Source organism: Haliotis rufescens, unplaced genomic scaffold (genome assembly GCF_023055435.1).
Source record: "Haliotis rufescens isolate VD_foot unplaced genomic scaffold, xgHalRufe1.0.p SCAF_19, whole genome shotgun sequence".
NCBI lineage: Eukaryota > Metazoa > Mollusca > Gastropoda > Lepetellida > Haliotidae > Haliotis > Haliotis rufescens.
Genome location: NW_025963879.1, coordinates 24,943,331 through 24,964,324, shown reverse-complemented (window position 1 = coordinate 24,964,324; position 20,994 = coordinate 24,943,331). Strand labels below are relative to the sequence as shown.

Here is a 20,994-nt window from a genome sequence, read left to right as displayed (position 1 = left end):
CACGTACATCGGATCAGTCTCACTATTGAAGTCAAGTATCGAAGGCAATAGTGAAAGTAGATCTTTGATGTATTCCGGTTAGCCTACATGTTACATTTAATTAGGTGCCCGGTCATGAGAATCTGCCTGGAGATGACTGTTTAGTTAGATGAACCCTTGTGGTGTTACCAGTACACAGTAGGACAGGTGTGTAGCGTTATGACTGAAGTAGACACAGGCCTTGTGACAACACACACTTACCTGGTGTTGAGGGAAATTGAGCAGCAGGAAGTGATTCATTCGTGACCAACTCGTGTCATTCCGGGACAAGCTTCTCGCAGTTTACGGAAAGAGTCGAGTGGTGACGAATGCACGTGTGTAACCAGAAGTGGATTTCGACAACAAGTAGGAGGTTCTGAAAGCAGGCCCACGCTGTAGCACCGCAGTGAATCAGAGCGACCTGTTATCCCACACGCAAGCAGCATAGTTTATACAGTGTAGTAAATCATTCGTGTTAAACAAGCACAGCAGAAGTCCAGAAAGTTCGAATTAAATATAAACTATTTTATTTGTTATTTATTTTATATTGCATGTTTAATTGATGCGACATGTACAATATGGTTGCACCACTCAGCTGGCTGCAAGAACTGTTCTTTGACGCAGTTTTATATGTCATCTGTTGTAAGTACAAAATTATTTCGCTGAACAGCAAGTTTATTACATTAAAATGGCCACATGTCTTTCCACTTGCACCTTCGAACAGTTGACTGATTGCCTTCCACCTGTTGAATGCCATTCAGTAGCACGATAGACCCATGTTGTATAAGCAGGGATGTTTCTCCATCTATCATATGAACATTCCTCATCAATGTAGGATTTTGACATATTGTGCGTATCGATTTCCATATTAAAACAATAGGTTAACCCAGAAATTTGTTCGTACAGAATTTAGGGTGAAACCAACAAACACCCAACAAATGGTATACAATCAAAAATACAATAAATAAAGTTACTGCACAGAAATAACATTGTCAGTATGCAATAGAGTGTAGTACAAAATTCAATGGCAGTATTAAATATGATGGCAGTGGTGACATCAAAAAATCACTAAAATATCATCTTTAGAGGAGAAAGGTCTTACCTCAGTAAGTCAGTCAGAATGTCAGCGCGTCGTAATACATTTACATTAAGTACAAAATGATAAATATGACGGGTATGACGGTAGAGATTTCCGAGTTGTCAATGAACCTGTGGCGGTTACATATTGGTCATCAATTATCACTTATCGATCATTGAACAATGTTTATAAAGATACTAAGGTAAATCCATAGATTCCCGCAGGCTGTCGCTGTCAGTCTAGACACGGATCGAGTCGGTACTACGATAGTTTGGATGGTTTGATTCGTGAACGATTATGCAGTCAAACACTCTGACGTTTCTCAATGTGTGCTAAGTGTTTGAGTTCAAGAATAAAGGGTCTAAATAACCAGAAACAACGCTTTTTCCTGTATTCATGTAAGGGAATTCCCAGGGGTTCCCCAAGAAAGTGTAAGTAGTCCGTTTGTGTTTATGTCATTTCAAGAATACCGTCTCCTGAAAAACGTAAGAACATCAAGTTGTGTCGTTATGAACGTCATGCAAGCGACCTCTTGTCCAAAGGAAAAGACGTATATCGTGTAAACTTGATTTTCTTTCCATGCAATGTCAACAGAAACAATGTAATACAGTTACAATCAGTGTTTAACAATAAAATAAATACTACAAAATGTTTTGCTAATTAAAGTAACTAAAACAATTGATGTTTCAATATTTGTAAATTGTCGATGGAAGAGAAGAGAACAAGCAGTCTAAATAATCAGATTCCATTTGGCTAAAAGGGAACAAATAGCAGTAAATTTACATATGAATGGACCACTGAAAATCTGTGATGACACGAGAACACGTGTTCTTCTTGAATGTGACGTCACTACAAGGGGATTCCCCGTCACGTCAGGTCAGCAGCAACAATCAGGTATTGAGTGTTCCAAACACTGATGTCCACGTACTGCTGCTTACGATGTGGGTTGGTGTGGGTCGCTAATACATTAGTGTAGGTTGCTAATGCATAATTGTAGTTTGTTAATGTATTAGTGTGGGTTGCTAATGCATTAGCGCTGGTTGTTAATGTATTAGTGTGGGTTGAGAATGTATTAGTGTGGGTTCCTAACGCATGAGTGTTGTCTGCTAAGGTATTACTGTATGTGCCTGATGCTTTAGTGTGGATTTCTAATACATGAGTGTTGGTTGCTAAGGTATTAGTGTGTGTGCCTGATGCTTTAGTGTGGGTTCCTAACGCATGAGTGTTTGTTGCTAATGTATAAGTGTATGTGCCTGATGCTTTAGTGTGGATTTCTAACGCATGAGTGTTGGTTGTTTAAGTATTAGTGTGTGTGCCTGATGCTTTAGTGTGGGCTGCTAATACATGAGTGTTGGTTGCTAAGGTATTAGTGTGTGTGCCTGATGCTTTAGTGTGGATTTCTAACGCATGAGTGTTGGTTGTTTAAGTATTAGTGTGGTTGCCTGATGCTTTAGTGTGGGTTGCTAATACACGAGTGTTGGTTGCTAATGTATTAGTGTGGGTGTATGATGCTTTAGTGTGGGTTCCAAACGCATGAGTGTTGTCTGCTAATGTATTAGTGTATGTGCCTGATGCTTTAGTGTGGATTTCTAATACATGAGTGTTGGATGCTAATGTATTAGTGTGTGTGCCTGATGCTTTAGTGTGGGTTTCTAACGCATGAATGTTGGTTGCTAATGTATTAGTGTGTGTGCCTGATGCTTTAGTGTGGGTTCCTAACGCATGAGTGTTGTCTGCTAATGTATAAGTGTATGTGTCTGATGCTTTAGTGCTGATTTCTAACGCATGAGTGTTGTCTGCTAATGTATTAGTGTATGTGCCTGATGCTTTAGTGTGGATTTCTAACGCATGAGTGTTGTCTGCTAATGTATTAGTGTATGTGCCTGATGCTTTAGTGTTGATTTCTAACGCATAAGTGTTGGTTGCTAATGAAATAGTGTGGGTGCCTGATGCTTTAGTGTTGGCTCATAACGCATGATTGTTGGTTGCTAATGTATTAGTGTGGGTGCCTGATGCTTTAGTGTGGTCTGCTAATACATGAGTGTTGGTGTGCTACTTGATGTAACCAAAGGTAAGCTAATTTATGTAACCAAAGTTGAGATACTTGATGTAATGGTTCAAGAGACCCACGTGAAAACAAGGGACGTTGTGTCAGACATGTGCATCAAGTGGACCAATAATGTTCAGAAATGTTTGGGAGTTAGATTTCTCCACAGGCCAATTACCAGTCCCCGGACAATAGGTGGTACTGCTCTGCTCCTCCCCCTCATATCCTGTAACAGTACAATGATGACCTCTGGGGAAGACTCAGGTGCGTCATTTGACCAGTCCCCGGACAATAGGTGGTACTGCTCTGCTCCTCCCCCTCATATCCTGTAACAGTACTTCTTCTGGGGAAGACTCAGGTGCGTCATTTGACCAGTCCCCGGACAATAGGTGGTACTGCTCTGCTCTGACTGTGGCATAAAAATAACAAACAACTAGTATACGCGCCAAACTTACAAATGGCTTAAGTTGATAATTTACCTTTTTATCTTTTCAAGGGTACACATTTTGTCGAAGTTTTATCACCTCAAAGTAATGATTGTGTCCATGAATCACAGCGTTAAAGGATAAGAAAACAGCTGCACTATCTGTGAAGCCTCAGATGTTTCAGAAAAAGATCTAACAAATATTGACAAGAGAAGGTATGATAGACTTTGATTGATGTATCATACCTTATCTGCTCTTATCCCAGGTCTGATGTATCCCGGGTATTAACATAGCCCACTCCAGCAAGTCCACCTTAGGAATCCTGAGTATATTTGATGACATTTTATAGGCCATGTGCATATTTCATAAACGCTGATCTGACGTCAACGGGCATACCAGTACTGTACCTACAATATGTGACGTAGTATTAACGTGTGTCTTCAGACTCAAATTTCCTACCCAAGACATTTTTATAAATCCGCTCTCTTCTTCCCAGTTGGTACACAATTAAATATTCTTGAAGTCACGTTGACCGCGGCATAGGTGACGTATGCCTGTTAGTGTTGGGTGGACATAGCAATGTCCTACAACGTGTGTACAGGACAAACACATGGCCTACTGATTACTTTGATACGTCAAATCTACCAGGAGTTTTCCTTTTGTACCCAGGTTTCCTGTTTCTTGCTTTGTGTATTAGAATATTCAATGTGTTAGTATCAATATATGCGATATCTAGTGATTATTTGCGTATGCCACTTAGTACTGATAACACCCGTGAAGATCGGATTAGAATACTATAGGTCTTCAGCTACCCATGCTAGCTGTAAATGGCGACAATGCTTATCGTAGGAGGCGACTAACGGGATCGTGTGGTCAGGCTCGCTGATTTGGTTGATGCATGTCATCTATCCCAATTGCCGTCATATAGCTGGAACATTGCCGAGTTCAGCGCTTAACAACAAACAAACAATACTGATGATTATCTAGCGTCGCCTCCAAATTGTCTGACCATCCTTCATGTCCTTGCCTCACGTTGTGTGAAACATTATGACTAATATTAGAACGATGCACATTTTGATAAATGATGAACTATATTTAACCCCGCATCTCTAAAACGGATCATTATTTTATCAGCAAAAGTTTTCTTCAAAACACCTAGGTGGGTTGAGAGATGTCTGTCTGTATGGGCTCAAAATATGCGCAGACAGACATGTCCATCAGAAATTTGCACAACGTGAATAGATTCGGTGTACAAATTCGTGAATATTAAAAAAGTCCGTCATTTTTATGAAGCACCCTTGTTGTTATTTGAATGGCACATGGTAGATTAACTTGTGTGCAGTGAGTTGTTTTCATCATATTTTATTTTTGGAAACTTTTATTCCATTAAATCCTGTTGAGCAGTCCATATTCAGACATATTAATATGCGTTGTGTTAGTCTGTTTGTGAGTGAGTGAGTGAGTGAGTGAGTGAGTGAGTGAGTAAGGGATAACGACAAGGGGAATAAGTGAATCTGGTGCTACTGTTACACAGGCTTTGACAAATATACTTTATTTGCACTAAAAACTAGGTACAATTTTATGTCTGCGGGGTACAGGAAAGGTACACATACAAATAAGAGACCTACGTGAACATGTAGTTGCATGTACCTGGGTACAAAACAACGGTACACAGGTGGAAAACAGCCCCCTTGGCTCTAGAATAGTTCACTGAACCTGATGTCAGATGTTATTCCCTGTTTTGACTTGAACCACATGTTTCAGTGTCTTTTCAGGTGAACAACTGACTTGCTGGTAGTGGGGGCCGCCGGTTGGGCAGGATACGCTCATGATATAGTCGGAATCATACAGTCGACTCTGCTTCAAGCAGAGATTTCCTATGAATATGGAAAGGCCTTTGTGCGTCTTTATCGCACTGGCGGTGAACAACAAGCAACCAATGAAGGTCTCCACGTGGGGATTCCGGGCTAGAATAGATCCTCAGCAACCTGTGCTGGTCGTACGAGGCGACCAAATGGTCAGACTCCTTCACCTGGTTGATACAGTGTCATCGTGACCCAACGACTTGGGATGTTGCTCGTGATGTCAATCACTGCTTTCTCGTGTTCATACACGATTATTTACCGTCATACATGTAGCTAGAATATCGCATTGTTGACCAACAAACAGAATTACAGTTCATTTATTTGCAAAACACATAAAATGTTCCTGGCTTCACGTGTACTTTCGTTCACTGTATTTTATTGCGCTTCACAAAACATCCAATCACGATTTATCTCCCTTCGACCGCTCAGAAGCCAAATGAATGTGACAAGTCCTCACCACAGAAACGAGAGAGCTGTCGGTTCTGTGCTTCATTACGCGAAACATTAGATGTAGTTACAAAAACAATCAGTACATTTAATGTATATATGCACAAAGGTAGTTTCAGGGGATTCTGTTGAACACTGAGGCTGAAATTGTACTTAAATTCGTCCCTTGATTTCTACACATGTCATACAAGGTGAGTAAATTGGTGATCGGTTGGTCACAATGGCTGCTTAATACGGGTTTTTGACGTTGACTGGTTTGGCGGTGTGCAGCCACGATCAGCCTGTCGAACTCAGCAACTGTCGCCCGGATCATGGTGGTCGTAAGAATGCCTATAAGTCTGGCTGTCATGTTAATATTACACAGATGTTTCAGATATCACGAATAGATCCATAATACACTGGCATTATGATAATTCACAACAATTCATTTTGGGGAATCATTAAATGAATTATTGATATAAAATCAGGAATAAATAGTAAAACGGCGCTTGATATATAAATCTGCAACAAAACAGTCCTGAACAGAAGGAATAGCTCAATGTTACACTTGCATTGTGGTGCAAACATGCAAAATACATCATGCGGAGGAACTGGTATTCGATGTAAGGATCCTTCATCAAAGCCACTTACATTCGAACTTTTTAAAACATAAAATGGAAAACATGTTCAGATTAGATCTGAAGTCTAAAGGCAGTACGTGAGTAACCGTGTCTTGCTATTGAGATTACAAATATAATGTGTACACTTACAGACCATGTATGATTATATCTTCATTCATCACATTCAAGTAGCAAAGCTCAGATGAGTGATTAAAGACTAAAATATAATGTGATTTTACTAAAACACAGTGAAATGTGCTTAAAGGTGAATACACAATGACACATATCAAAACCTAAATCCTCAACTCACATGTGACTACAGTTGATTGAAAGAAGGATTGCGACATGTTCATTCACTTCAATGTAAATACCTTCACTTCATCTGGTGTACACACGTACATGCGGCCACGCCCACCAACACAAACTCCACGTGGACTCCGGACACCGTCCTGTGATGTCAGTATGTTTCTTACAAACTGTCCTGACTCAGTCAGATGGAGGACTCTGTGTAGATGGCAGTCTGTCACCAGAATGTCGCCTGTGCTGGTACTTGTGATACCAAGTGGAAACTTCAGTGCTGTGTCTCCTGTAGTGCTGTAGGTGAACACCACATCTCCCTCGGGAGTCAGACACACGACACACTTGGATCCACTGTCACACACCAGGATGTTTCCTGTCCTCGTGGTACAGAGGAAGTAGGAATTCTTCAAGATGTATCTCATAGGTTGTCCTGAACAAATTGACTTCAGCACGTGTCCCGTCATATCCAGGATATCAACACAGGGAGGGGAGGTGGAACTTGCTGCTAGTGTTGATGGTGTCAGAGACGTTATACCGTAGTACTGTTTGCTGGTTGTGATGGTTGACAGCAGCACTAGGCCAGGGTTGACTTGTACTGTTACAATCTGTCTGGTATCCGGCACAGTGACAGCCACCTGGTTGTCCTTCAACGTTGTTATACCATACGGGACACTACCTACACGGAGCCTGCTGTGACCGTGCTGCTTGTTCCTGGTGTAGAAGGACTTCACACTGTGGTTGTTCTTGTCTGTGACTACCACTGTGTCTGTACCATTCACCACAAACACCTTCACGTCAATGAGGTTTGCTCTAGATGTATCACCTGCTAGTCTGACGTTAATGGTGTCCTGTAACACAGAGGTCGCCTTCAGGTCCAGCACGTTAATGGTGTCCTGTAACACAGGAGTAGCCTTCAGGTCCAGCACACCCTCATACAGGACGTCTATCTCACCCAGCTGTAGATCATCCAGTGCTCTTCTAAGCTTGTCCGTGTCCTGTCTGAACATGATCCAGGCTATTCTTCCCTTCTCCTTCACGCCTGCGACTCCGACAGCCTCCACATCACCAGCCTCACATCCCTGGTACATCTCATACACACCCATGTCACACTCAGATTGTAGAGTCTGGTCTATCAGCTCTGCCTGTTGTTGGTACATCTGTACTGACATCTCACCTGACTTTATGTCTGCCTTCAGTTCTCCAATGTGTTGGTCAGACATTTCTTTCAGTTCAGCCAAAAGTGTCCGTTCCTTGACTTTGATCACCTCAATTGCTTTGACACTTGCAGATTTGATATTCGATTCTATTTGTAAGTAAAGCGTTAATGCTTCATTGACTTTGGAGGTTTGTTTACCAATATGTGTTTTCATCTCGTCTTGTTTCTTCAACAATACCTCTTTATTCCTTCTCAGCTCAGTTTTCATGGAAGGAATCTCAGACTCAATTTCAACAACCAAGTCACATTTCCTGTGATGGATAGTGCAGCATGTTTGACAAACAGCTGTTTTACAATCTTTACAAATATATTTGATATTTTCATCCTTGTGAACTTTACACATGACCTTTCTTTTGACCTTCATCTTTGTCTCTCCTGACAGGTCAACTACGCCATGGTGATTGGTAGATGGGATTCGTTTGTGCATCCGTAAACATCGTTCACAGAGTGCGTCATCACAGACAGAGCACCAAGATGTAGCTGGAGTTGTCTCCCCTTCCTCCCTGCAATAACTGCAGTCGGTCGTATCTGAAATAACAATATAACTTTGGTCCAGAGTATCAACACGGGGCATTGAAATGTTGCAGCATAACTACCTATTGATGCAGTACCTTTACTGTCATAAAGCGCACATGTGTAATCCAGAAGTAAAACAAATTGTAATTTGCATGTGGTCCTCCAGAATCAGGAATATGAATGCGATCACATTTCAGTCTAAATATGTATGTTAAATAAAAGTAGAAAACAAACATAGTATGTTAAAAAACTAGCATTGGGGACGTTCAGTTGACACAGGCATAGCAGTATACAAGGCACTGTTGACATTGAGATATCTACACCAGAGAGAATTATTTCAAAGTAACAGCTACATTTTTTTATTTCATAATGAAGGCGATCAGTGGAGACATGCAGATATTGTGAAAATTGTTGTGAGTGTGTTGGGTTTTTTTAATAATGAACTAAGCTTCTCTGTAATAGTTACCTCCCTAATGCTGATATGTTTACTCCTGTAGCTTGTTATGTAAATTATTCACTCTGTACAAAAGTGCTAATACCTCGCTACACTGAAACAGTGTCAACGTTTCCCGCTGTAGGCCTGTCCCCGATCCTCTCGACAGCCAGAACCGCTTCACGGAAATAGGTCAACGTTTCACGGTAGCGAAATGCTGTATTGTGGAAATAGTTCGAATTGAGCCAGACAGGTACCTTGCCCTTCGACTCCTAGGGGCTGTAGGCGAAGAGCTCAAGCGCTCTTGATTAGGTAAACCAGTCTAGGGCTTAACACATTGAACCCATGTCGGGAATTGATCTCGGGAATAACCACTAGGCTACCCGATACACCTTAGATTATATCGATGTTACTCATTAAGCACATGTTTACAATAGGATTTCATTTTGTATGCAAACCTTCAAAACAACATCATCAACGGGGTTAGAAAAGAAACAGAAAACTTTCTTCTTAACTTCACATACGTTCCTATACTCAGCATGCTCAACGTGCTTGGAGGATCATTGCCACTTGTTAAAACTGTACCTGTACATGATATGATTTCATGATATACACAAACCCTACAAACAACCTATAGACGACTTTCCATATAGCACAGAAACCTTAAACATAACGTATTTCTATATTCAAATCAAATGTAGGGGTAGTGGTTAAGGCGTTCGCTCGTCACGACAATTCCGAACATGAGCACACTTTGAAGCCCATTTCTGTTGTCCCTCCCCGTAATATTGCGGGTATATTGCTGAAAGGGCTGTATACCATACTTACTCACTCTGTCCTAGGAACCACACTAATATTCGTACAGATCACAAACACTCACCTTTAGATCCGGGACCAAACGAGTCCAAGAGTCCCTGGATGACAAAGATAGGCTTGACATCATCCGCCCACTCCTCCGCTGGTCTCTCAGGGGCAGACACTTTCGTCATCTTTCTGCAGAATGGACACAGGAGAGACTTGGCACTGATGGCTTCTGGTCTGGTTTTGGTGTAGCTGACGACACATTTCCGACAGAAGGTGTGATTACATACAAGTGTACAGGGCTTGTCAAACACCTCTGTACATATCGTGCATGTCAGGAAGTGTTCTGTTAACTTCTGGGAGGTCGCCATCTTACCTACACAAAGCCAAAACCAGCCCTGGTATTTCCGCTGTACACTAAATACAAATTTTAGCCTCTGTCCTTAAACATGGAACACTAAATGAGTGAGTGAGTTAGTTGGGTTTAACGCTGCTTTTAATAATATTCCAGTTATATCGCGGCGTGTCAGCTTAATGTGGGAGGAAAGCCCGAAGTGATGCAGGTCTCAGACGTTTACCACTTCGGTGAAACCCACGAGCACGGGTATGGTGCTGACTAACCTAGAAACATAATCGGGGCGAACCGGGATTCGAACCCACGATCATAGGTTTCTGGCGTGCCCAAGGGACGCAACTCTGCACAGCGAATCGCGGCGCCTTAGACGACTGGGCCACCCGTGCCCCCCTGGAACACAAACACTGGCTGTAGTTGTGGCACTTATTTACTGTCCCGTTCAAAACTGAGTAAGGGTATTTTCTATCCTCCCATTCACCGCCTGGATCATCCAGATCTTGAAACAATTAACAAATATCCCGTTTCGTAAAAACAACATTATCTCAGATGTGTGCAGATGTTATGAATTATGAACTAACATTCTGCAATACACTGTATTTTGTGTGCGTGGGTGTCAGAATGTGTGTGTGTGTGTGCGTGCGTGCGTGCGTGCGTGCGTGCGTGCGTGTGTGTGTGTGTGTGTGTGAGTATTTCTCAACTCCCGTCTGTATATACCCTGGATCTGTGGCCTGTCAGTGAGGAGATGTGTGCAGTGTATCGATCGCGTGACATAGTTGTTGGGTGACACCCACTCATTACCATATCGAAAGTAGGAGACATTATTACAGTTCACTTACTACCATATCAGGTGTAAAATGATACAGTTACGTAGAAGTATTTTCCCGTATAGTTTACTGCAGGATTTGTCAGGGGTCATGTCAGTAATAACTGTAACAGACACACGTGATATACACGTACACATACATCGGGATCAGTCTCAGTATTGAAGTCAATTCGTCGATCGAAGGCAATAGTGAAAGTGGATCTTTAAAGTATTCCGGTTAGCCTACATGTTACATTAAATAAGGTGCCCGGTAATGAGAATCTGCCTGGAGATGACTGTATAGTTAGATAAACCCTTGTGGTGTTACCAGTACACAGTAGGACAGGTGTGTAGCGTTATAACTGAAGTAGATGCAAGCCTTGTGACAACACACACTTACCTCGTGTTGAGGGAAATTGAGAAGCAGGAAGTGATTCATTCGTGGCCAGCTCTTGTCATTCCGGGACAAGCTTCTCGCAGTTTACGGAAAGGGGCGAGTGTTGACGAATGAATGTGTGTAACAAGGAAATGGGATTCGACCACAGGTTGGATTGTGTTTACGTGGAGTTATATGGAGAAACTATGGCACAATGTAGCAGCGCAGTGAATCGGAGCGACCTGTTAACCCAAAGAGGGGGCACGGGTGGCTCAGATGTCTAAGGCGCCGCGATACGCTGTGCAGAGTTGCGTCCCTTGAGCATGCAGGAAACCTACGATTGTGGGTTCGAATCCCGGTTCTCCCTGATCATGTTTACATGTTTGTCAGCACCATACCCGTGCTCGTTGGTATCACCAAAGTGGTAAACGTCTGAGACCTGTTACAGTTCTGGCTTTTGCCCCACGTTAAACTGACACGCCCTGATATAACTAGAATATCACTCACTCACTCACTATTAACTCAAAGGGAAATCAGTCTTGTATAAGGGCAGCAGCAGTTCATAAAATTATATTTAAAAGTCAAATATTTGATTTGTTATTTATTTTTATCTGGCATTTTAAATTGAGCATCGTGCACTACATGATGGATAGGACAACATTAACAGTTATGTTTCTCCATCGGAGACAAATGTCATGTACACGGAGTGTGTTTGTTACGAAGAGATAAGCAGTTTTCTGTTATATAAAACCAGGAAGTGATATTTTTATTGTTGCAAGAACTGTTGTTTGACACAGTTTTATATGTGTTGTGCTGGAAACACAAAATTATTTCGCGGAACAGCAAGTTTATTTCATTAAAATTACTATCTGCTTGCACCTTCAAACAGTTGACTGATAGCCTTCCAAGTGTTGGCAGTCTCCTTCTCTCATATCAACATTCCTAACCAATGTATGATTCTGACATCTTGTCAGGTGTCGATATGCAATTGAAACAATATGTTAGTAAAAAAATCTGTTCAAAACAGAATTTCGTGTGAAACCAACAAATGGTATGCAATCAACAATTGTATTACACAATTTACTAGTTTTACAAATCAATACTCATTTCTGCACAGCAATTACACTGGCAGCTCCCAATAGAGTGGTAGTACAATGGTCAGTGGCAGTATCAAATGCAAAATTATGATGGCAGTGGTGATATCAAAATGTTCAGTGATATTCACCTATCAACAACAGTCATCAAGCATCCGAGATAGGCCTAGGCTAGGAATTACACAAAACAACTGGTCTTGATGTAATGACAGATGAAATATGGGATGAAACAGTGACACGCCAGCCGCACTTAGATAATGTTACCAGCTTTAAGCATTTCCTACACAGTGTCAGAAAAGTCCAGTGTCCCTTGAACATCACAGAATATTCCACCTGTTACTTTAACTCTTGACATCCATCCATGATATTACAGAAGTTTACAGATATTTCGAGCATATAAATATAATAACTTCCTTACCACCGATTACATTAAATACTACTACATTCATGAAAAGTCATCATTGTCCAAGTACTTAACAAAACCTGACTATCACTTTGTCAGGGTTAGGTTAGGGTTAGGTTAGGGTTGCTAAAGCATTAGTGTTAGTTGCTAATGCATTAGTGTTGGTTGCTCGTGCATTAGTGTTGGTTGGTAATGCATTAGTGTTGGTTGCTAATGCATTAGTGTGGCTTGGTAATGCATTAGTGTGGGTTTGTAATGCATTAGTGTGGGTTGCTAATGCATTAGTATGGGTTGCTAATGGATTACTGTTGGTTGGTAATGCATTAGTGTGGGTTGCTAATGCATTAGTGTGGGTTGCTTATGCATGAGTGTTGGTTGCTAATACAGTAGTATTGCTTGGTAATGCATTAGTGTGGGTTGCTAATGCATGCGTGTTGGTTGGTAATGCATTAGTATCGGTTGCTAAAGCATGAGTGTTGCTTGCTAATGCATGAGTGTTGGTTGGTAATGCACTAGTGTTGGTTAAAACTGCATGAGTGTCCTCTTGCACCACCTCTGTGCAACCTCAAAACGGTGTTTTAAAATATGGAACAATAAGCACATTGCAAAGGAATCCGTGATGTACGATATAATTATATGGAGCAATATTGATAACGGGAAATAGTTATATTTACTATTGGTAGACTATTGTTATGCACAAATAAGTTTGAAAAATGTGTTTTTAAAAATAACTTCGTGACACAATTGTGTTTACATCAACTTGTTCTCGTCGATATATGGCTGAAAAAATGCCGATGCAACGTTAAATTTAAACACACACACACACACACACGCACGCACGTACGCATGCACGCATGCTCGCACGCACACACTCACACACGCACACACACAAACATATAGATAGACACATACATATTTAAGAGGTGGTGATGGGAAATTGGGTTTAACGTCGCGTCCAAGATTATTGCACTTATATAGCGACGGGCATGTACGTATGTGTGTATGTGGTTGCTTGTAATTGTCCGGACTGATGCCGATTTATAGTGCTAGCTCACTGAGATACCATGCCGCAGTTTAACATGAATACCCCACTCAGACACAGTATACTGACTCCGAGCCGACCAGTCCTTGTTTTAGCCTTAATGCCGAGCGCCAGACAGGGTAACAACAAGTACCATCTTTTAACGTCTTTTGGTATGACGCAACCGGGGATCGAACCCCGAACCTTCCGCTCTCCGGGCGGACGCTCTACCACTAGACCACGGAGGCGGTCTACATATTTAAGACGGTAGATGACAAAACATATCCAATATGTATAACTGTGATTTTCCAAAACTCCTGAAACAGAAGATACTCCTGGCCTACAGAAGATGAATTTCATGTGTTGATGATTTGCCCAGACTACAGTACCATAAGAATGAAATATTTACCCCAGTATTTTGTAATCAGGCCTTCGTTTGAAGGGTTTGTGATATTAATGCAGACTGGTGACGATAGTCTATTATCTAAGCGATCTCTATTATTGTATCATATATTTCACAAGAGAACAGTCCGTTTGTGAACAAATGTCTTTGTTACTTGTACAGTTATATTAAGGTGCGCTCATTGTAACATTTATAACGCCTTAATGTAAACATGATGTACTATTGGTCTTCTGGCCACATATACGACTAAACTGTCTGTCTTTAAACTGTAATGTATACACAACATAACTTTACGGTAGTGAGCAATAAGATCACGTTATTGTGCGTTGACTACAATCACGTGACCAGTTTGTTGTGGTTATAGCCGAGTGACGTCATTTTCGCCAAACTGTCGTGAGCTATTTTTAGAACCCCACGTGGACAGAAATTGACAGGGCAAAGTTGCGTGTTGTATATTTCGCCGCCTGGTTTCCTGAACGTGAAGTATATAAGGTTGTCAGTGGTGTGTGTGGTCATATCAACGTGAGGCAGTCAGACAGAGAACCTTTGGGATAATAGCTGGTGATAATTCAGAGTGTGAACGGACAATTGTGATACAACTCTTTGTTATTCACTTACACTGTTTCTACAGAACGGGACACATTTCAAGGAACATTCATCGTGTTCAGGTGATATTTGGTGATATCGCTATGGGTTTGTTACTATCGCGGCTTATGCAGATCTACAGTGAGTTTTCATCGGAACCAGCTCGGATCCTGATGCTGGGACTGGATCCAGCAGGTAGGCATGGGGAGGCCTCGGGGGTGTACGTTTTGTTTGTTTGTTTGTTTATTTAACGGCACACTCAGCAATATAACTATAAGACGGCGATTTGCAAATAATCGAAACTGACCACCACCCGATCCCGTTAGCCGACTTTTACGACAAGCATGGCTTGCTGAAGATCAATTGTAACCCGGATCTTTAGATGGAGGGGGTTACAACATGTGTAATTATTATTCTTTTCTGATTCAAAATGTAGTGCTTTAACACTTTTGTATTATTGGGAGGGTGGGGTATTAAACTTTAAATACCTTTTTGTCATGAAGTTATTAAGCTTGCATCGATCCACTTGCCAACAGGGCTTAACATTTCATCTGTTTAATCAGAACTTCGAACTTTAGTGCGGGCGGTCGGGTAGCCTGGTGGTTAAAGCGTTCGCTTGTCACACCGAAGACCCGGGTTCGATTCCCGACATGGATACAATGTATGAAGCCCATTCCTGGTGTCCCCCGCCGTGATATTGCTGGAATATTGCTAAAAACGTAGTGAAACCATACTCACTCACTCGAACTCTCGCAAATAAACCATGCTATAGATAGGGACGTGGTATAATGTGTTTAAGACCCACAGAAGATGTGCAATGTACAACGACACCTTGTTGATATATCGCTGAAACTTGAAGTCAATAGAATCCTCATCGGAATTCGAACCAAGCGTGTATATTTGTTATGGTATGATGGTATGATATTGTTGTGCTTGGTCAGTAATAAAATGGACCGCCTCCGTGGTCTAGTGGTGGAGCGTCAGCCCGGAGAGCGGAAGGTCTTGAGTTCGATCCCTGGGCGCGTCATACCAAAAGACGTTAAAAGATCATACTTGTTGTAACCCTGTCTGGCGCTTGGGATTAAGGGGCTTAAACAAGGACTGGTCGGCTCGGAGTAAGTATACTGTGTCTGAGTGGGATATACATGTTAAAATGCGGCATGTCGGCATCAGTTCGGACGAATACAAGCAGACACACACACACACACACACACACACACACACACACACACACACACACACACACACACACACACACACACACACACACATACGTCGCTATATAAGTGCCACAATCTTGGACGCGACTTTAAACCCCATGTCACCCATAATATTAGTGACCAGTGTGCAGGAAGAATATAATGTAGCGCAGTGAGCAAGATCAGTGCGTGGATTCGTCGCATTACAAATGTTATCCGTCTCGGTAATATGGTGGTGTTGTCCCAGGTAAAACGACCATCCTATACAAGCTGAAGCTGAACGAGAGCGTGTGCACCATCCCCACCATCGGCTTCAACGTGGAGACGGTCAGTCCGGTGAAGGGCGTGACGTTCACGGTGTGGGACGTTGGGGGCCAGGAGAAGATCAGACAGCTGTGGAAACACTACTACCTGAACACACAAGGTAGGTGTAATATAAGAACTACACACGGGGAGCCATGCACTTCAGAGGGCATGATCGACAGTTCGCAGTGCACCTTGTCTGTTTTGTTATTTTGTTGTTTCACTCAGCAATATTCCCGCTATATGACAACGTTCTGTAAATAATCGCGTCTGGACCAGCCAATCCAATGATTGACACCATGAGCATCGACCTACGCAATTGGGATACGATGACATGCATCAAGTCGGCAAGCCTGACCACCCGATCCCGTTAGTCGCCTCTTACGACAAGCACAGTCGCCTTTTACGGCAAGCATGGGTTGCTGAAGATCTAAGCTACCCCGGATCTTCACGGGTCACCTTGTCTGTCGTATCAAAATGGAGTTGAAAAAACGCCGCACCCACTAATGGACTCCTGTTTCTGATTGGCTGATAATCGAATGGGCGGGGTTTGTGCATAATTGCGCTAAACGATGTCACTGGTTTCATATTGTTATCCACAGTGTGTTTGTGTTAATGGTTATGCAAGCAGTCTGTAAATATATTATTGTTGACTATGCGTATTCACACATTCTGCTCACCGACCTTTACGTTTATATTTCCGTAAAGGCAAAAATTGATTAAGTCAATTCTTAAATAACCCCCAGGTCTGATCTACGTGGTGGACAGCGCAGACCGTCTGCGCATAAAGGAAGCCAGGTCGGAGCTGCACGGAATCTGCAGTACGCCGGAGATGGCGGGGGTACCGGTGGTGGTGATCGCCAACAAGCAGGATTTGCCAGGTGGGTGCGTCAGAGTGGTCCATGTGACAACAATCAAACCTTCAGCCTTGTTCCCTGGTTCACTGTAGCGCCAGCGCAGCATACCCAGGGAACCAGGCTGTCTCACCTACGGAAGGCAAACCAGTGGTTGATACCATGAGCAGGGTTTGGGAGGACTGAAACCAGTCTCCGGCACGACTAGCTATAACGGTTTACGAAGTGAGTGAGTGGGTGGGTGCTGGGCCATGTTAAGCCAAATTCCTGTCATGTTACAAAGTGGGAAATCGGCTTCATGAATTATACGGGGTGGGGATTGGGTGTCAAACAAGTGGGCCACCCCAACGCCACTGGCATATAATAGCCAATGACTTATATATCAAACGTCAGGTGTGTTTTATACAGTCAAGGGACACAACTCGACACTACATATACAGAAATTATGTCTCTATTTATGTACCATTCGCATTGCTGAAAATAGGCCTATTTTCCGATCCTGTTATATCTTCATTTTGTTATGTATCCTTGTGTGTCTGTACATAGGTGCCCTAAAGCCCTCGGATGTCGTCGCGGAACTTGACATGAGGGACCTCAGTGACCGGAAATGGTACATACACGGCGCATGCGCACCAAACGGAGAAGGGTTATTAGAATCAGTGCAGGAAATGTCGCGACTCGTGAAAGACTTTCAGAAAGCTCGTCGATGATGACAGGGGACGTTCCACAACACCAAGCATAATAAAGAATCAAAACAGCACAATGAACAAGTATGTGGTATACAGGGCTCTTCTCCCCGTCTGAAGTTCAGCGAGACACCATATAAGTCGAGAGGATAGAGTCCAGTTCTGCTGGTGCGTGTAAGTGCGTCTGCCATCCCGGAGGTAACTTCATTTGGAAGACATACTTGAACTCGTTCTTAAAGGTTCTCACAACGGTGGCAATGTGAAGTTCAAATTCCCTTGGATATTGAAATCAACGAAATGATTATGTGAGTGAGTGTTGTGTTACGCTGCATGAGCGGTTATGTTGCTATACTGGCGGTGAACTGTGTCTGAAATTAGACTGTGATAGCTCAGTTTCGTTAAGTTTGAAACTCTACAGAAATCAACGAATGGCTTTATTTACAGTGTCATAGATTCATTTTTATTTTGTTGTGTATTTGTAAATATGTTGTAAATATTGTTTGTATTTGTTGTTTTTAATAAAAACGTATTTCAACCACTGGGGAGTTCACCCTTGATTTTTCTGATATAATGATTGGTCTATGCATAGACTCGTTAGTCCAGCCAAACTGTAACTCTAGAATTCCAACAGTGGAAACTGGACTTTTATAATCAGTTAACGACCTTGTCTCGGGAAGATGTCTTACATTCAAATAGCTAACAGGGTCAGTGTGTGAGGTATGGACCACAGAAACCATTGACAAAACAAACCATGCCACACAACCTGACCTAATCAGGTTACACACTGTAACCACTCAGTCTCCATCTTAGGAGGTAGATACAGGCACTGGGGACAGTGAGTGAGTGTGTTGAGTTTAATGCCACTTTGAACAATCTTCCAGTCATGTCACGGCGTGTCAGCTTGTGGGAGGATCATTGGTCAACAAAGGAACGCAACTGTGCATAACGACTAGCCTCGGACCACCCGTACCCTCGTATTTAATTGAGCCACGTTCCAGAAAGCGATCGTATTGCTGTGACTGTCACAAGTCTATGTTAAAGTATGGGAGTTACAATCATCTTGGTGCTGCGACTGTCGCAAGTCTATGTTAAAGTATGGGAGTTACGATCACCTTAGTGCTGCGACTGTCGCAAGTCTATGTTAAAGTATGGAAGTTACGATCATCTTATTGCTGCGACTGTCGCAGGTTTTTGTTAAAGTATGGAAGTTACGATCACCTTAGTGCTTGCTGCGACTGTCGCAAGTTTATGTTAAAGTATGGGATCCGGAGTTGCGATCATCTTAGTGCTACGACTGTCGCAAGTCTATGTTAAAGTATAGGAGTTGCGATCATCTTAGTGCTGCGACTGTCATAAGTCTATGTTAAAGTATGGAAGTTACGACCACCTAAGTGCTGCGACTGTCGGAAGTCTATGTTCAAGAATGGGAGTTATGAGTTGCGTTCAGACTGCTTTGTGGAACGGACCCGTGTGTTGGGTAAATATATAGTCGTGTATAAAGTCTAGGTTTCAAGGGTTGATTATTCTAGGGAGTGACTTTGGTTTAACGCCAGTTTTACCAGTATTCCAGCTGTATCAAGGCATGTCGACTTAACGTGTTGGGATGTTTGGAGTGATGCGGGTCTTAAACGTTTTGCTATTTGCTGAATCGAACAAGGAGGGTTATAAGCCATTCAACTGACATTGGAGTCTATCTTAACAGCATGAAGTCACATGGTCATATAATTAACAATGTCATCCAGTAAACATATTTATTCGTAAAAAAGAGTACAAGTTGTAACATATTTCATTACCAGCATATTAGTCATCTTGTAAAAAATGTAATACACGGGAGCTATAAGAGAGGTAAATGGATGTAAAACAACAAAGAACTAACCCAAAGGTGACAACACTGAAACCTGATACTGCTCAGGGTAGAGCACCTGGGAACATTGACAAATCACAGACTTGTTGGAGAGAATCAGTGTGAGCATACTACAACGTCTGGTTACAACCGCTAGCAACATGTGACAACACCCCAGCTGCTGGCAAGTGGTTACCTGGGCAACATGTGAGTTAAACCCTAGCTGCTGGCAAGTGGTTACCTGGGCAACATGTAAGTTACACCCCAGCTGCTGGCAAGTGGTTACCTGGGCAACATGTGAGTTACACCCCAGCTGCTGGCAAGTGGTTACCTGGGCAACATATAAGTTACACCCCAGCTGCTGGCAAGTGGTTACCTGGGCAACATGTGAGTTACACCCCAGCTGCTGGCAAGTGGTTACCTGGGCAACATGTGAGTTACACCCCAACTGCTGACAAGTGGTTACCTGGGCAACATGTTAGTTACACCCCAGCTGCTGGCAAGTGGTTACCTGGGCAACATGTGAGTTACACCCCAGCTGCTGGCAAGTGGTTACCTGGGCAACATGTGAGTTAAACCCCAGCTGCTGGCAAGTGGTTACCTGGGCAACATGTGAGTTACACCCTCGCTGCTGACAAGGGGTTTATTGGGCAACATGGGAGTTATACCCTAGCTGTTGGCAAGGAGTTTACTGTGCAACAAAGGAGTTACACCCCAGCTGCTGGCAAGGGGTTTATTGGGCAACATGGGAGTTATACCCTAGCTGTTGGCAAGGAGTTTACTGTGCAACAAAGGATTTACACCCGAGCTGCTGGCAAGGGGTTATTTGGCAACATGGGAGTTATACCCTAGCTGTTGGCAAGGGGTTTATTGAGCAACATGGGAGTTATACCCTAGCTGTTGGCAAGGAGTTTACTGTGCAACAAAGGAGTTACACCCCAGCTGCTGGCAAGGGGTTTATTGGGCAACATGAGAGTTATACCCTAGCTGTTGGCAAGGAGTTTACTGTGCAACAAAGGATTTACACCCGAGCTGCTGGCAAGGGGTTTATTGGGCAACATGAGAGTTATACCCTAGCTGTTGGCAAGGAGTTTACTGTGCAACAAAGCAGTTACACCCTAGCTGCTGGCAGGGGGTTTATTGGGCAACATGAGAGTTATACCCTAGCTGTTGGCAAGGAGTTTACTGTGCAACAAAGGAGTTACATCCGAGCTGCTGGCAAAGGGTTTGTTGGGCAACATGGGAGTTATACCCTAGCTGCTGTCAAATGGTCAGACTCCGTCACCTGGTTGATACAGTGTCCTCTTGACCCAGCAACTTTGGAT

At 42.7% G+C, this 20,994-nt stretch overlaps 4 protein-coding genes across 8 annotated transcripts in view; 1 reads left to right on the top strand and 3 right to left on the bottom strand.

The window, feature by feature from the left end:
• Nucleotides 1-435, bottom strand: part of LOC124125746 (E3 ubiquitin-protein ligase TRIM32-like) — a 41,329-nt gene extending 40,894 nt beyond the window's left edge. Inside the window, exon 1 of the mRNA XM_048399060.1 lies at nucleotides 241-435. The gene's annotated coding sequence lies outside the window, so the exon portion shown is untranslated. The remainder of the gene's footprint in view (nucleotides 1-240) is intronic.
• Nucleotides 1-11,502, bottom strand: part of LOC124126284 (E3 ubiquitin-protein ligase TRIM56-like) — a 36,314-nt gene extending 24,812 nt beyond the window's left edge. Inside the window, exons 1-2 of the mRNA XM_048399080.1 lie at nucleotides 11,303-11,502; nucleotides 9,825-10,121 (exon numbers count right to left, since the gene is read on the bottom strand). Of these exons, the coding sequence (XP_048255037.1) occupies nucleotides 9,825-10,116 (292 nt within the window). The 5' untranslated portion in view covers nucleotides 10,117-10,121; nucleotides 11,303-11,502. The remainder of the gene's footprint in view (nucleotides 1-9,824; nucleotides 10,122-11,302) is intronic.
• Nucleotides 1-20,994, bottom strand: part of LOC124143285 (E3 ubiquitin-protein ligase TRIM56-like) — a 124,569-nt gene that overhangs the window by 4,445 nt on the left and 99,130 nt on the right. For 3 of the 5 annotated variants that reach the window (XM_048399072.1, XM_048399073.1, XM_048399067.1), the window contains one exon: nucleotides 6,587-8,353. In XM_048399072.1, the coding sequence (XP_048255029.1) occupies nucleotides 6,833-8,353 (1,521 nt within the window). In that variant the 3' untranslated portion in view covers nucleotides 6,587-6,832. Of the gene's footprint in view, nucleotides 1-6,586; nucleotides 8,354-20,994 lie in introns of those variants that run through there. The other 2 variants (XM_048399065.1, XM_048399069.1) reach the window with 2 other exon arrangements.
• On the top strand, nucleotides 14,671-18,190 carry LOC124126286 (ADP-ribosylation factor 6-like). Its single transcript, XM_046489679.2, has 4 exons — nucleotides 14,671-14,979; nucleotides 16,231-16,407; nucleotides 17,033-17,167; nucleotides 17,687-18,190. Exons 1-4 carry the CDS (start codon nucleotides 14,889-14,891, stop codon nucleotides 17,848-17,850), a joined length of 567 nt encoding a protein of 188 aa, XP_046345635.2. The 5' UTR covers nucleotides 14,671-14,888; the 3' UTR covers nucleotides 17,851-18,190.